Source organism: Apteryx mantelli, chromosome 4, assembly GCF_036417845.1.
Source record: "Apteryx mantelli isolate bAptMan1 chromosome 4, bAptMan1.hap1, whole genome shotgun sequence".
Lineage (NCBI taxonomy): Eukaryota > Metazoa > Chordata > Aves > Apterygiformes > Apterygidae > Apteryx > Apteryx mantelli.
Genome location: NC_089981.1, coordinates 86,190,233 through 86,207,055, shown reverse-complemented (window position 1 = coordinate 86,207,055; position 16,823 = coordinate 86,190,233). Strand labels below are relative to the sequence as shown.

Sequence of the window (16,823 nt, the reverse complement as noted above, 5' to 3'; positions counted from 1 at the left end):
GAAATAGAAGAGCAATTTTGTTGCTCGGTGGTTGATGCCCCTTTAAATGTGGAAAGGGCTGAATATTTAGACCCTGATCTTGGGAGAGCTTTGTCTGTGGAAACCCGTTACCTTTAATGGTGCAGTATTCTGCCCGAAGTTACTGCGGGACTGGAGCCGTAATACAGCCAGTATCTATTAATCTTCAGTACTAAAAATAATACTACAGCTGTGCTTGTATCAGGTGCTGTGCGCCCATCGTGATAGGCACAGGAAACTTGTAAACACAGTAATTACTCGCATTCTTTAGAGATTTTGTTTCCCAAATTATTTTTTTGATTTCAGTGATGCTCATTGAAATCCTGAAAGTGCATCCTGATTCCATGCTGGTTTTATTTGAATGAGAAAAATCTGTAGTTTATTTGCGCTGCAGGGGGACTACTTTGTATTGAGAAGGTGACATCCAAAATTTTCCCCCAAATTAGAGTCCAAGTCTAACATTAATTGTGGTACATACATACACATGAAAGAGGAGAACGTCGTGGTCGGGGACTACTTGCTTACAAAAGCTGAGAGTAATTCTGGAAGTAAACCAGCATTTGGACTCAGCAAATCACAAATACAAGCAGCGAATGCTAGACGAACTTCTCTTCCATAATAGGCTGTTGGTATAGGTCCATCCTGGTGTTGGGGAAAATAGCTGGCCTTTTTTGTGCTGCTGGAAATTTGGACTGTTACGAGAGAAAAGAAAATGCCTTGTTTCTCAAAGATCCTGTAACACCGAGAAATAAAATAAGCCATCACCTCATCTGCTTCCTAAACAAGAACAAAAGCATATATGAAGACTTAACACCTCAGTTATGGCCTCAGGTGAATGATATTAATGACTTAAATGCCAGATCCGTAAGACAAAATTGCACATTTGCAGCAGGAATTAAGTAAACCCTGTGGAAGCGTAGCATTGCCAAGTAGCTATTTAAGTGTCTTAATCTCAGTGTGTCCTTAACTGCAGATATTTCCTTGTGCTGTAGCGTGTAGGGAGGGAGCTTGTTCCTTCCAATATGCAAAAGGTATTTGCACGTGTTTTGTGCACTCTGTTTAAAAGGTCATAGGAAGAATTTGGAAGCATTTCTTTACTGGAGCTCGATATTCGAAGTGCCGGGGCTGAACCAGTCAAATGAAGGAACGAGGATGATTTCGGTGTAAGGAGGGCTGTGTGGGATACGCAGCGATGGGTGCACACACTTTATTCAAATGCTTTATTCAGACTACACGGGAGCATCGATGCAGCCGAACTTCCTTATTTGAAGGAAAAACACGCTTGCTTCCTGAAGTCCCTTTGCTCTTCAGATCCGTAAGAACAGCCATATGGTGCTAACGTACTGCCAGGGAAAAATCAGATTTTAAGTGTTAAGCCAGTGTGTAAGACTTTGCATTAGAAAAACACGGGAAATGTAAAATGAATTCTCAAATCTGAGCGTAGTGGTCGGAGGGACGTTAGCCGCACGGCAAGGCGAGCTCGGTGTGGCGGCTCGGTGCTGCTGGGTCCAGCGGGAGGAGGCGGCCGAGGGCGGCGGGGGTAGCGCCACGCCGGGCCGGGCCGGGCCGGACCTGCCGCCGCGGCGACGGGTTTCCGTTGCCGCCGGGCGCCGCCCTGCCGCCGGGCGCCGTCACTAGGCAACGCAGCCCCGCCCAACTCAGGGCGCGGGCAGCGGCGTCGCGGCTGCAGTGCGCAGGCGCGCGGCGCTGCGCAGGCGCACGTGCATGCGCGGGCGGCGGGGGCGCGGGCGGCAGCGGGGCCGGTTGGGCGGCGGGTGGCGCGCGCTGCCGCTGCCCGGTGGGGGGGGGGCGGCCCGGGCCCATGGCCACCGTGTTCCTCGTCACGCTCTACGAGTACTCGCCGCTCTTCTACATCACCGTCGTCTTCATCTGCTTCCTCGTCACCAGCGGCCTGGTGCTGGGCTGGTGAGTGCGGCGCTGCCGCCGGGGGGGGCCTGGCAGCCCCCGTGGGGGGCAGAGGGCCCCCGTGGGGGTCCGATGGTGTGTGTGGACACAGAGGGTCTGTCAGTGGGGTGTGTGTGGGCACGGAGGGTCTGTCAGTGGGGTGTAGGGTGTCGCTGGTGTGTGGACACGGAGGTTCTGTCAGTGGGGTGTGTGTGAACACAGAGGGTCTGTCAGTGAGGTGTGGGGTGTCCCCGGTGTGGGGGCACAGAGGGTCTGTCAGTGGGGTGTGTGGGGACACGGAGGGTCTGTCAGTGGGGTGTGTGGGGACACAGAGGGTCTGTCAGTGAGGTGTGTGGGGACACAGAGGGTCTGTCAGTGGGGTGTGTGGGGACATGGAGGGTCTGTCAGTGGGGTGTGTGGGGACACGGAGGGTCTGTCAGTGGGGTGTGGGGTGTCCCCGGTGTGGGGGCACGGAGGGTCTGTTCGTGGGATGTGTGAGGGCATGGAGGGTCTGTCCGTGGGATGTGTGGGGGCACAGAGGGTTTGTCAGTGGGGTGTGGGGACACGGAGGGTCTGGCGCAGGAGGCGTGAAGAGGGGCTGGCGGGGCTGCAAGAGGCAGGTGTGAACGGTGCGGCAGAGGCCGCGCACGGCTGGGAGGGATCCGCCGGTGCGGGAGCAGGGGGTCGGCAGCGGCGGCTCCGAGGGCAGGTTTTGGCACTAGTGCGGACGGACGTCTCCGGTCTCGCCGGCAGCCGAAGTGGGCGGACGTGGAGCAAGGCGCCTGGCTGCAGCCCGGGCGGGCGTCACGTCTGGCAGGCTTTGCGGCAGGGCTCAGCGGGGTGCTAGACTCCCCAGGAGCGCTGACGGGACACCAGTCTGCTCCACAGGCAGAGCTCAGAGGAGAAGGAGGCGTTTCAGGCGAGTTGAGGAGAACCTGAAGCAGCTGAACCTGCAGAGGTGTCTCGAGGGGAGACGAGTGGAAGACCCTCTCCTACTGGTGTCTGAGAGGATTCCGCAAAGGTGTAATCGCTCCCTCTTTCAGAAGCAGGCCCTCAAATGTCTGTTCGTAGCACCGCTCTCTCTGTTTCCCTGCCAGTTCAGGATTGTCCATGAATGCAAATGCGAATATTCATCAAGGGGAGAGCATTGATTAGCAATCAAAATATTTTATGTGGGAGTTGTGGGTAAGCCACACATGTGTGGTTTCTGGAGAGAGTAAAAATGAGTTACTGCGCCTCCTCCTGCTGGCTTAACAAGCTGTATCTCTAGTGCTGTGCCTCAGGATTCCCTGTTGTCTCTCCTGGAATTACAGATGTTTTAGCTGTAGTTGTTTGTTCTCTTGGCAGCTTATAAATCCTCTGCCTGACTTTTCCTTTAGCGCAAAGGCTTTCCCTTGTTTATACCGCTTTGTTAGCTGCCACTGGCCCAGGCAAACATATGCCATCTATTGCCTTCCATGTGAGCAAAGTTATCTTTTGATCTTTCAGGTATGCTTTGTGCAAAGTTTTGTTCTTGTTTTACACTGCCTCCCCTAGCGCTGGATAGGTGTAAGTGAAGGCAAGACTGGCCTTTTTGTTACCTTTCCGCTGGATGCGGCTCCACCTCATTACTGCCTGGGGAGAGAGGGTGGTAGAAATCCTCTTCAAAATTCCCGTTCTCCCATTGCGCACTGATAGTATAATGTTGCCATCCGCTTCTCTCCCCTTTTTCACTACATCAGTTCTTAAAAATACTATCTTTACAAAAAAATCCGTGATACTGAATCATGATTCAGATAAATTTCCAGCCTGCATATCCAAAACCTGTGATCTTTAATCAATTTAATCATTATTTTTCTGCTTGTGTTTAATGCTTTGCCATCCACTGCTGTAAAATGCCTGAATTAGGCTGCACTCCGGATGCAAAGGCATGCCAGCAGATCCTTACATTTGCATATATCTGTTGATGCTTCTAGGGCTACAGGGTGGGCAGAGGACTGTCCAGATGCGTTTTTTTTTTCCTCGGAATTAGAGCTTCTAGATATGTTTGCACTAATATTGCAGTTTACATATACCCAAACTGACTTCAAGCTAGTTTGCTCAGGAACTGTTAATCGAGAAAATGCAGCAGTATGAAGTTCATGTTGTCTGAATATTTGAGCAGCTTTTCAGAGATATTTGCGGCTACCTTTGAACTCTGCTGTACTGTGGCCGTATGACCAAGAGTCTACAAGCAGCTTCAGTGTCTCTGCAGTTACAGCTATGCTGAAGTACTCTGGGACTCATGAAAACAACTTACTCCTTTATTTGCTATACAGAGTACTAGAAATGCGTATGGTATTATATGAATACATAATGCTTGATATATTGCTGTAATGACATTTGTTTCCCCGCTCCCAGCATTTTGAGAATCAATCATCAGCCTGTTTTATGGATGTGTTCATTCATGATGGCGTAAGTCAGCCTGAAAAACGCCAACTCCTTATGAATGCCTCATCGTTTTCATTTGCAAAATCATGCGCTGATTTGAGGAACGTCTGTTTTTATGGCCAGCCTTAGACACCCGTGGCCCTGCTCAGAGGGTCGATGTAGGTTACTGAGACGGTAGCTTCCTAGAGCCAGCCCGTTAGATGCTCTGGGCATAGGAATGAAGTGAAATTTAGGCTGGCTGAATACTGTGCTGAACTGTCGTTTAGCTGGAGATGAGTGTTGGCATCGGGAGAAGCTGTGGTCACAGCACCTCTTCAAAGCTCTAAGACTGCTCTTTGAAGAAACTCACGGCTGAACAAAGCCATGGGGAGCCCTTGCCTTTCCCAAACTAACGCAGTTCTGAAGACGTTCATTATTCCTTATACCAGCTGATGATCTGACTCTGGACTGACAGAATACTACATTAAAATTTATAAAGCACTGTAACTTTTTGTTGAACAGAAAGGGGCTATTGCCACCAGCTGCTGCTAAAACTAGCAACTTTTCTTCTGTGACTGCTTTTCATGGTAATTATCCTGTTGCTTGTGACCAGTGAAGAAAGTTTCCAAAGAATAGGGTTTTTACTTCGGAATCAGCCAGATGGCACAAGACAGGAGGCATCTTTATGTGCTGCCGCAGAGATTAACTCCATTGAATCTTGGGTACTGAATAAGTGAAACAGCTGCTGCACCTGGTTTCTTATGAGTAAGATGTTTAACTGGCGTACTTCATTATAGCCCCAGTGGAGTCAGCCTAGCCCTGTTTACTTGCATCAGGCAGAGGTTTGACTCTCCATGTGCAAAACTAAATATGGCCGAGTGCTCTATATTGTATCTTAAAGAAATGCAAATGTTTCCGTGAAAGTGTAGCAAACCAAAGGAGTTTACTCTTTTTTTTTTTGTTTTTTGTTTTCCTCCTATACACAAATAAAATCCTCTTGTTATCAAAGATGGAATAACGTGTATAGATTCCTCCCCCCCAAACTCTTTTTCCTTTCTGGGGTGTCTGTGACCCTCGTGCAGGCAAGACAGTAAATGGTCAAGGAAACCATTTGTGAGGCTGCCAGGAACGGGTTGTTGCTACTGAGGATGGCTTTGAGAAGTTTTCTCTGAAGTAGTTTCCTCAGCTTGAAAATCACTTTTGTCTGATGTTTTTGCCTGTTAGCCTTACAGATGGCATCCCTCCAACGTGAATTAACCAGCAATTTTTAGGAGCCCAATGACTGCAAAAGCTCTGCTTTTCTTCTTGATTTAACATCTCTTTCGTACAGGAGACAGAGAAGATTTAAAAAACAGGTTAAAGCAGTAGCAAAGCCACAAAATTGTCTGTTTGGCTCAGAGCTGTATTGTACCTGAAATTTCTTTAGCAATTTCCAAAGTGATTACATTTGAGTTGGTAGTACCCTTTGCTTCTCAAGTTATTCTTGGGAGATCCATCTCCCTGTGACAGCTACTATTTCAGTGTACCAAACGGGAGCAGTTGATGCAGGGAAGAGCCTGTGCTTCGTGTCATTCTCGCTGGAAAGTTGGTTACAAAGAAGCAGAGTGTTTCAGGATTTTCAAACGAGCAGTATGCTGAGGGCTGCATAAACCAAAATTCAAAGCCTTTAAACAGGCCGTGGCTTAACCAGTACAGCTGGCAGTGGCAGAAGCCAAGTTCATGAAACTACAGCCTGAGCTAATTAATAATTGTTTTATAAAATGCATTAACAAAAGACTCCCACAGCCTCTCCTGATGCCTTGCTATTGAGTCAGGACTGGATTAATGCAATTAGGAAAAACTCTTCAGTCTCCAAAATAGTCTTCGGATTGCATATCTAGGGCAGTTTCTCTAATCATTTTTGGTTACTGAAAGTTATGGTTGTCGCCTTAAAAATTAATTATTTTTGCCAAATATAAAAGCAAGTCTATTGCGGAGCAAGTTTTGTAGATTATGATCTTCTGTAATGGCTCCTTTAAAAGCTTGAGGCACTATGAAAATTCTGGGTGTTTTATTGATATTGGAAATTGTCCCAAAGTATTCCATCTTGGTTTCTTTGATTTTATTTTGATTCGTATGATGTTTAAGTTTTTAAGCTGTTGCTTCATTATCCTTTTAGATTCAGAATATCAGCTGGGCTAATGTTCGTGTTTCAGCTTTGAAGGGCTGTTAGAGTCTCAGCTTTGATTCAGTCTTGACTACTTTGCATTTGGGTTCTGGCTCAAAGCGGAGGCTTTAAGCCACCTGACTTGATATCAACATATCTTTATAATCAAGATTAACATGGGAAACCAGGATCTCGGTCTTCCTTAAAATTTTTACCACTAGAGGGCATTGACCATCCTCATTAATTTAAATGTTGCAGGAGTAAAGTATTCTCCCTTTAAAGATTTTATTTAACAGTGTTAAGACTCCCGTCTTTTACCACAGAAAGCTGCAGTCAGATTGGCAGGTTGTATTATGCGTGCGTCCTAGCAAAAGCCAAGCTAGTTTTAGTTGTTGTGCCGCTTGTTGTTTAGAGCTGAAGAACAATTCAAACATGCCATCGCTAACATAGCCCATTTGCTCTTGTCCTTTCATGTCTCTTAGGTTTGGTTTGGGTGTTCCCGTTATTCTGAGAAACTCTGAAGAGACAGAATCCAGCATAAGAGTGTTGAAAAAGCAGATGAGACAAGTGAAGAATCCTTTTGGGTTAGAAATCCCTCATGCTTCTGCAGCTTCAGTAACAAGTCAGTGGTTTTCTGATATGCTTGATTTTTGTTAGTCTGAGTTTCTAAATAGTCCTTTCTGTTTATTTCTTGTTCTAACCCCTCTCTCTTCCTCGATCAGTAGTTCCTTAGAAACATGCTTCATCCATCATTACAACAGAAATTATTTTTACACAGCTCACAGATAAGTGTGGTGTTTTTCTAATGTGAAATATTTGGATATTTATGTACTATTTATTATTAATGAAATACTTCCTGCTATAATGGATTTTTAATAATAAAAAGAAAACACTTGCTGATCCCCAGCTACTGTGGGTGGTTTTTGTAAACTTCATATATTACAAAGTATATGCCATCCAGTTAAAAATCTAAGTCCCAGTTCTCCAGTTGTGCTTAGAAGTTCACTACTTTAAAAAGTATAGATATCTCTATATTTCAGTGGAACTATTTTTCTGTGAATCTTTGTGGATCAGAGCTGAAGTAGTCCCTAACATCCTTGAAACTACCTGCACAGAAAGTGAAATTCATGCCCTTCTGCACTGTTGGGGAGTAGTAAGCAAGACTGAGCCTCTTCCACCAACAGAGACATGAAGCCTTCCTGTGAACAAGAAAAGTGCTGGAGCAGTTAATGCATATTCTTTATATCCCCCTTCCCCAACCCAAAAAAAACTTAGTGTTCTGATAACTTGGATTTTTCAGAAGGTTTGAACACTTGAATTTGGCAGAACCTTTCAAGAGTTTTGTTCCTATTTGTGCAGTAAGTGTTTAGAAGTTAATGTGTTGGCTACTCGGTTCTTTTTGAGATCTGCTTCTTTCTTGGCTTCCTAGGTAGGAGGTAAACACTTGCAAATCTGCACCACTGGGCATTTAAAAATCTAGCTCTAATGGCTCAGTCTGGCATTTATCGCACTAAGGAATGAGAAAAGAAATGGAGCATGTAGATCCTCTCCTTATCCTCCCTCTGCTTAATCAAGAGGGCCCCATGCTTTCTGAAACAACAGAGGGTGTTGTAGGCCAGGGATCCAATTAATATTATCTAAAGAAGGAATGTCCTTTGGGGCAGGGGATGTGCTCTGGTGTCTGACAGTGAACGTGTAAAATGGTACCAGCAGTTAAAACTCACCCTACCTAAAGAGCACATGTGCTGCTTTTGTTAGCTTGATCAGCCATCTTATCTCCTTGCACCCACTTCCTCGTCTCTGTTGACTTTCATAAGCACTCAACCTAGCCTAAACTTTAAAAGATTAAATTAGAATAATAAAAATCTGGGACAATGAAGTTGTTTTCTGCCTGTTGCCTTTTTAAGAATCTACAATTAGCAATTCCAGAATTCCTGCACATTGGTGATTTAATGAAGTTAATGAAGTCCTTATCTTCTTTCTGCAAGAGGGTGTAACACTGGCACCTGACTGCCTGGAAGACTGTATTCTTACATGCTACTGGGGCTGCAGTGTTCAAAAACTCCACGAAGCGTTGCAGAAACATGTCTACTGCTTCAGAATAAAGACTCCTCAGGCGTTAGAGGATGCTCTATACAGCGAATACCTCTATCGACAACAGTACTTGTATCCTTTTTAAATTTGTTTTGACAAAATATGCTAATTTATTGGCACAGGGAGAGTTGAGACTCATGAGCATTCAGCAGTTTTTGGCAGAATATATTTATGAACACATATGACAAAAAATAGTCTTTGTGCAAACGTCATATTTGTCTTCAATTCCAGAGACACCAGTTGTTTTCCTTGACACAAATAAAGCATAAAAAAAAATGACAAGGAAGAAAAATGTTGTCAGTTACCAGAAGATGCTCAAGTTGTCGATTTTGGCCCAGTGCCTAGATCTCGCTATCCGCTGATAGCTTTGTTGACTTTAGCAGATGAAGAAGACAGAGAAATATATGATATTGTAAGTAATATAAGAATATATTATAGGACTGCTTTATTTAAGTTCTGAATGCTTCAGGAGGCAAATCTAGTCTGGAATAAAATGACTTCCTTTCCTTGGCTCTTAGAATTTAGTCACAAGCTTTGTCACTGACGACTCCATGGCAGGGTGGCAAGGATAATTGTATAAAAATGTGTGTATGCCGTTCAGAAGATGCTTATGATTTTCACAGAGCTCATATCTGCAAAGGTCTTCTCTGTGGTCAGATGAGCTAGGGTTGTGGGGGGTTGCTAAGCTATTTCTCAGTTCTGATCCCATAAACCTGTGGTGGAGCTCTTGAGCTGATACAGTGTTTCGGATTGCTCTTGGCAAAAAAGTAATTTTTTTTTAGCGTTCGCCCAGATACTTGAGCTGATTTCTGGCTTGAACACGAGGAACATAGAAATTACCTTCCTGCAAGAGGCGCGAATCTGTGTGGTTCGGTACATTGTGTCTCACAGTAGCCAGCCCCAGGTCATTTATAGGAAGGTGTGAAAATCCTGCAGCAGACTGATAGGAGATATTCAGCTCCTCAGAAAGGTCTCCTCCTAATCCCTTACAGTCTAAGTAACTTCAGCCTTGTCACATGCAGTTTAATACCCCTTCTAAATCTGGCTCTTACTAGAAATCGATTCTTTCTGGAGCAATGTGGAACATCTCTCATCTTTTTCTCTGTTATTTGGTTGATAAACTGATAGCTCTAACTGCATGAACAATAATACATACAAACTCAGAAGCAAGCTGCCTAAGCCCACCAAACCTTCTTCTATACACTCATTTGGAAACTGTTTGTGATCACAGTGGTACTTAGGAGAACTCCTGTGTTCCCTTTCCATCCGATGCCTGTCCATGGCTTCTTGTCACTGACCTTAGGACTGCCTTGCCCCACTACCCTCCCCTTCAAGAGTTTTTTTCCCCCAGCTATTTCTCAGATCTGCATGTCTATGTATGTTTAGAGCTTGGTTTAGCTTAATATAAAGAAACTGTAAATTTGAGTTTGAATGTGCTTGATATTAGCATGGAGATGAATTTGTAGCACCACTTTTTCGTTCCTTAACTCAGAAGAAAGGGATGGAAGGAAAGTGAGGGAGGTATTTTTCCCCTGGTTTTGGAGGAAAGGAACATGATTGGAATCTGTTAATGTGGTCAAAGAAATAACTGTACCTGAACTCCTTGCAAGCCAGCTAATATTGAAAGAGACTTGTGAAATGCAAGCGTGGTAGGGAAAGGGACCTTTGCCCCTGCAGCCAGTATTCTGTTACCCCAAGGGATGGTATGATTTCTCACATCAATGCATGAAGCTCCATCTTAAAATTAGATTTTTTTTTTTTTTTTTTTTTGTCTCTGTCACAGATGATGTTCCAGAATCTCTTTTCTGGGAGTTAGAAACTGTCCTCTAATTTTCATCCTGAATGTATTTGTGGCCGTATCGTACCTATTTGGTTCTATGCCAGAACTCTCCTCTAGCTCCAGAAAACTAGAATGAGTAAGCATAGAAGGCAGTTACAGAAATGATTTGAAGACTGCAAGGGCTGAAGTGGAAGATTTAGGTCTCAGGCCTCATGCATAAAACAGAAGACTGAGAAGTAGCTTGATTATGGTGTACAGGTATTTACATAGAGAGGAAAATATCCAGTGCTCATGGGAAAGGGATTCTGTAATCAAATACAGCATAGCATTTCTGCTAGATTATAATATATAGTATAGTATATAGTATAAATATATATTTCTATATGATAGGATAGCATTATAAGGGGACAGTAACTTGAAGCTGAAGCTGGAGACACTTGCATTAGGAAGTGGTCCTACTCACAGTTCAAAAAATGGGCTAGATTTCTGAACAAACTATTAATTGAGGACACACAGTCATTGAGAAGGTACTTGTGTTATGGTGGGATGCCGTAATGCAAATACACTGGTGCGCTGAGAGCAACACTCACAGCAGCTGTGAGGGTAGCAGAGCACCGGAACAGGTTGCCCAGAGAGGTTGTGGAGTCTCCTTCCTTGGAGATGTTCAAAAGCCATCTGGACTCAATCCTGGGCAATGTGCTCCAGGTGACCCTGCTAGAGCAGAAGGGTTGGACTAGATGATCTCCAGAGGTCCCTGCCAACCTCAACCATCCTGTGATTCCATGAAGTTAGCTTTTAAACTCTTATTATCAAAATACAACAGCTGTCATTTTAATGGAAAATTAATAGCTTTTGAGTTCTAAAACTAAACTAACAAATCTTTATGAAACTATATGTTACATTGTGATTTTAAAAAAAAAATCTTATTGCCAAAGGATAGTAAATTCATTTAGTATAAATACATATATATGTATATGTACACATACATTTAATCTCTGCTTTTAATTAGCCATATAGTGGCTTTCGAAGTGCAAGTTTGATTTGCCATGCTCATTTGAAAAAAAAAAAACCAAAAAACTATCTTGCAGGTTTCATTTCTCATATGACAGCTTCTGGGAACGACAATAATATTGAATTTCACTCTTTCTTTCCTTCCTTCTGGGGCTATTATGTAATTTGGGCAGGGAAAGGGTATTAAACACAGCATGCAAGCTTAGAGTGCTTTTATTTTCAGAAAAGTGAAGTGACAAATTAGGTGAAGTGAAGTGAAGTCAACCCATGGGGTCCTCTAATAATCCTTTTCAGTGAATTTTGTCTTGTGCTTACTCAGTTTACAAGCCAATCAGTGACACTTCTAAATGCTTTTTGGAGTCTAAAAAATAAAGTCTGTGTGTTTGTGAGGGAAGTGAGAGAGAGAAGTGGAGAAGATTTTGCCTTTTATATGTTCCCCTATAAATCTGCACTCAGAATTCAGTTGACAGTGTTATTTCTTGTGTTGGAGGCAGGCTGGATTGCAGCTGCGGAAGAGTGCACTGTATTGGATTTAGGTGCCCTGCACTTGCTTGGGGCTAGATTACTGTAGGCAAATCCTTGGATTTTGTCAACTTCACTTCTGTCTAGGAAGGGCTCATCAGAACTTAGCCTCTGTGCTCAGAGGGGTCTAGGAGCTGCTCCTCCCGGATGAAATTATTATGCAGGTAGCTGCTACGAGGCACATGCATGGCTATGTAAGTCCTACCTCAGCTGCATAAGCGTGTAACGTTAAGAGGACTTCGTGTGCTTTGGTGCTTTTTGGTTGTGCCTTGCTCCATTAGGTAAGAGCAGTGAGAGTGACTCCAGTGTAAACTGTCCTTGGCAGAACTCCGTATAAAACCAGTTCAGAAAGCTGAAACTCCGCAAAGCACTGTCTTATGCCACATACTGTTTTTACCTTGTCCAGCATTTTTTCTCTATACTTAAAGTCAATATTGTTGCAGCCCTGATTGTCTAAGGAAATTAGCAGGTCAGAAGAACAAAGTAAATATGCTTTCAAGCATACAGACCCTGCGTTCTATACAAATCAACAAATCATGTATGTGAAAAGAAAAAGCGTTAAATAAAACTTTTTTTTGGTAGATATCAATGGTGGCTGTAATTCATGTTCCTGACGAGAGCTACAGACTTTCCTGCAGAATATTATATCAGTATCTACTTCTAGCCCAAGGTCAATACCATGATCTTAAGGTAAGCTGAACTGAGCATGAACTGAGTCGTTTTACTTGGGCTACAGTGTTAAGTTAGTTTGTGTAGGCTTTCAGTATACTAAGTTAGTACAAGTCTTTTGTTGTCATGCAAAGAACCGCTAATAGTTAAAATTATTTTATTAGTTAAGTAATTTCAGCCAAAGCTGCTGTGCAAAAATATTTTATATGAAAATACTAAGAGTACCTAGATTTGTTTCTAGTCTACGAGTCCCTGTCTGCTTATTAAAGCAGTAATAACTTAACTAGCTGTTGAATGCTTCCTCCCTATAGAACATTTGTCACCTGTATAGAACATTTGCTAGTCTCTCAAATAAGTGCTTTCTCCTATTTTGCCCTAGTGATTGGGAGGAGCGTCTCATCAAAATCTCAGAAGTCTCATTACTTTTTGCTTTTCTCCCTAAAATCTCCTTTTACTGCAGTCGTGCACAAAGATTAGGATTCTGCGTAGCACAGAGCAGAGATTAATCAACGTTCTCATCATTCCTGTTCTGTTTCCCATATCTGTGCGTATTGTGGGACGATCTTTGTTCTGTTCCTGCTAGGTAGTTGATGATGTGATTCTATACCATTTCTGTATTACTGTGATAATGAAAATAACTTACGATATTGATCAGTTAGACATTTGGCCAGATTAATTCTATTGACTTGATTAGCATTCATTCAGAAACAGATTTGTCCCAAGAAATTTTTGTCCTGGCCATTTTTGACTGAAGTATTTGTTCCAGGTAGGCTCTTTCTCTTAAGCTTTATTTTCATGTATTGTTACCATTATAAAAATACTGCTGAAACTGTGGACAGAAACAACTGTGCAGCTACATTTTGAAGTGTAGTTGTGTACTGCGCACTACTTGGGCACCTTTGTGTGCTTATTAGTTTACTGGCTTTAGTAATGCATCATGCCCAGAAGAATTTGCGCTTCATATAAAATAAAACAAAAAGGAAACAGAGGTTGCAACACAACGGGAAGCAGAATGGGTTGAATGAAGTAGATTTGAAGGCATGGTGGGTACCCGTTCGGTAGAAGGGGATAGAAGCCTCCCTCCAGGCATGGAGAATGATATGCCAGAAAGCACAAAGCCGTAGCGTTCAAAATCTGTGCAATTCTAGTAAGGTTCATGCATGTACATTGATTTGATTCAGCTAAGATTTGACATCTTATCCTTAATATTTTCCCGGTGTTTTGTATCATTCAATGCATCCGGATTATATGTAACTGAAGTCTGAGAAACTGTCTTGGCTCACGCAAGAGCGAGTCTGTCACTATTTCTCCCAGTGGAACCCGATGAATCTGACCTAGCGCAACCTGCTTGGCATGTTCAGGTGTGGGGGGAGAGTTTGTTGATTTCTGCTGATTTTTTTTGTGTGTGTGTTTATGTGTATTTTAGCAACTCTTCATGTCTGCAAACAGTACTGCACCATCTCTGAGCGATACTTCCCCTGGTGAGGCAAGCACTGACAGAAGCTTGCTGGAAAAGGTCGGGCTGGCCGAAGATGAATCAGAATTGCATGAAGAAAGTAGTAAAGACTGTGTTGTTTGCCAGAATGGCACAGTGAACTGGGTGCTCCTCCCCTGTAGGCACACATGCTTGTGTGATGGCTGCATTAAGTATTTTCAGCAGTGTCCAATGTGTAGGCAGTTTGTTCAAGAATCTTTTCCACTTTGCAGTAAAAAGGAGCAAGATGAAGATGAATCAACCCGTGTCTTGCAAGATGTTCTCCCTGGAAGAGTTTTTTAATGGAGGAAAAAATAGAAGAATTGAGTTGTATGCTTCAAGATTAAATGTAGAAAGCAGACTGTTCATGGAAGGATATGTAGCATTAACTTGTAGGGTTTGCTTTTAATTGTAAAGTAATTTTCAGTTTCCGTATTCATCTTTGCTCCATATGCCCACAAGAACAGTACATTTCTCTCTGCAGTGTGGACAGGAGAAGTACGTAGGATATCTTGGAAGGATGTGATTATTTTTATAACTTCTTACTAGTTTTTCATGGAGTATTATTGGAGGCTATTTTGATTACTAAATTTAGTTTATCTACTAACAAAGAATAAAACTTACAAGTGGCATTGAAGTGCACACAGCTCTTTCTATATTTATTATATTTAAAATACCAGAGCAATATATCATTTTAATTCAGTATAATTTAGAAACATTGCACTTTACAGAATGTGACAAATGAAGGAAAGTAAATCTTCATTGTTAAATCCATGTATTTATTTTGTAGATGAAGGCTGGACTGTGGCAGGAGCTGGGAGTTGAAGGCATTCAGGACACTAAATGTTTCTGCTGTTTTGAAGGGGGGGGGGGAGGGACCTGAGCCAAAGCCCACTGGAATCAGTGGAGAGATTCTTGTGGATTATTGTTGACTTGAACTGAACCTCACTGATGCTTTCAAGCTTGAGCCTTCACAAAGTTATCTTGAGGTGCAGGCCTTCAGCCTTGTTAGCAACGGGCTATAAGAACTTGCTCTCCATGTGAATGTTAGCTAATTACTCCACAGAGTGGTAACTTGGGCAGTGTTGCTGCGTTATTCTTACAGGAGTAGCCTGCTTTTGCAAATTTCCAACTTTTGTATTTGCAATGTCAGACTGGATGAGAACAAGTTAACTGTTTACTTTTTCTTTCCTATCAGTAGTCCCAGGAAATTTACTTACTCTAATAAAGAAAGAAGCTAAAGAACAGAAGAAAATATTTGTTTCCAATGGTGTATTGTCAAAAGCAATAAAAATGGCTTGTTGAGAAGAGAAATTGTTGTTTTGCTTCTTAAGAGAGAGCCAAATTCTCCTAAAGTAAGACAGGCCAGGGTTTCACATCTTGCTGGTACGAGACACCAAAATACAAACACTTATTAGAACCAGCAGGAAATGGGGAGTAGTTGCTCTCTTTCCCTCTCTTGTTCCCTTGTAGCTTTGCCCCACATCCAACTCCAGCACAGCTGCTTGGTGCCAGGGAAAGGAAGCTGTGCTCCAGGCTGTTCTGCTGCATTCTCCTGCAGCTCCTTTATTGGTGCTGACTTCTGTGTGTACCTCCAAAATAAGGAAGGAAGCTTCCCCTGCACAAAGGTATTCTATCTTAATCTTTCCATCGTTCTGTCTTTTGTTTTGCCTTGACCCTGCTTCCAAAGTCCTGGTAGTCACTTCTGAATAAGATTTAGGTAGTCATGCAAAGAGTAATGTTTAGTTGTAGAGACAGGTAGAGGTTGGGAATTGATGCATGTGGCCACAGATTTCCAGCCAGTGATCCATAGGCTATTTGCAAGACAATTTATCTAGTTTATGTAGGGTCACCTTCCTTTCAAGGAACATCTCAGGAATAAACTGCTGGCCAAATCCACTCTTCACTTGCACTGTGTGTCAGACAGTAATTAAATACATAAGTGTCTGTGAGGACTGATTGGTGCTTGCAGAGAGCTTCTGATGCCAGAAGGTTCTGTATAGAAATCATCATGGCAAAGAATGGTGGATATGCAGCAGTTCAGGAGATTGAGAACAGCAAGAGGAAATCCAAGAAGAATGTAATAACTGAGAGGACCCGTGCTGGAGGGAGTGCTGACTGCACCAGGGCCATGCCACAGGTGAGACCGCAATACAGATGAGTTGCATCACATTGTTGTTGCTCCACAAGCAGGCCCAGAGCTGCCTATGTTAAGAGAGAGTATAGAGACCGTAAACATCATGCAGTGTCCTCAGCACTCAAGATGAACCACAAAGGTGTGATGAGGACTTGACAGACAACATCCCTTGTCCTCTGTCACCACAAGTAATCCTGACCTGAACACTTGGAGGCTAGCACTTGGTGCTAGTATGTGAGTGTGCAAAAATGAGTATGAAAGAAAGAGTGGGTGAAATCATTCTTCTTTAAAATAAAAATCTCTTTGTCCTTCCATGTGGCCTTGCACTGAGTTTTGCTGCCTTGGTTGCTACATACCATCAAAGACTTGGGCATCGTTTAGTGTCCATCCTTGGCAAATTTGCTCTGTCATTTGCTGATCCTCTGCTCTAATCCATCTTTGGCAGAAAAGTTGCTGAAGGCAAACTAGCGCTGATGGAGGTAGCTGCTGACTTTAGCCTCTCTGTGTCACTAACTCTGTTTTACTGCTAAATGGGAGCAGTTAACATGAGGATGGTGGAACTAACTGTTCTTCAGACTTCCCTTCATGCCCACGTGTCGCTGTTGTGAAATGGAGAGCTGGTATGAGTGGTTCTATGCCTTCATGGGCTCCCAGAAAAATTAATGTAGTGACCTCTCCA

At 43.2% G+C, this 16,823-nt stretch overlaps 1 protein-coding gene across 1 annotated transcript; it reads left to right on the top strand.

Moving 5' to 3' along the window:
• Positions 1 to 1,786: 1,786 nt before the first annotated feature.
• CGRRF1 (cell growth regulator with ring finger domain 1) lies at positions 1,787 to 15,315 on the top strand. Its single transcript, XM_067295154.1, has 6 exons — positions 1,787 to 1,944; positions 6,940 to 7,079; positions 8,446 to 8,623; positions 8,816 to 8,963; positions 12,447 to 12,554; positions 13,960 to 15,315. Exons 1-6 carry the CDS (start codon positions 1,841 to 1,843, stop codon positions 14,308 to 14,310), a joined length of 1,029 nt encoding a protein of 342 aa, XP_067151255.1. The 5' UTR covers positions 1,787 to 1,840; the 3' UTR covers positions 14,311 to 15,315.
• The last annotated feature ends 1,508 nt before the right edge of the window (positions 15,316 to 16,823 follow it).

Bases quoted from the DNA above. Each gene is read 5' to 3' on its own strand.
- CGRRF1 (XM_067295154.1), top strand. From the start codon at position 1,841: ATGGCCACCGTGTTCCTCGTCACGCTCTACGAGTACTCGCCGCTCTTC. The intron at 1,945-6,939 runs GTGAGTGCGGCG...CATGTCTCTTAG, and splicing joins AGCGGCCTGGTGCTGGGCTG to GTTTGGTTTGGGTGTTCCCG. The intron at 7,080-8,445 runs GTCAGTGGTTTT...TCTTTCTGCAAG, and splicing joins TTCTGCAGCTTCAGTAACAA to AGGGTGTAACACTGGCACCT.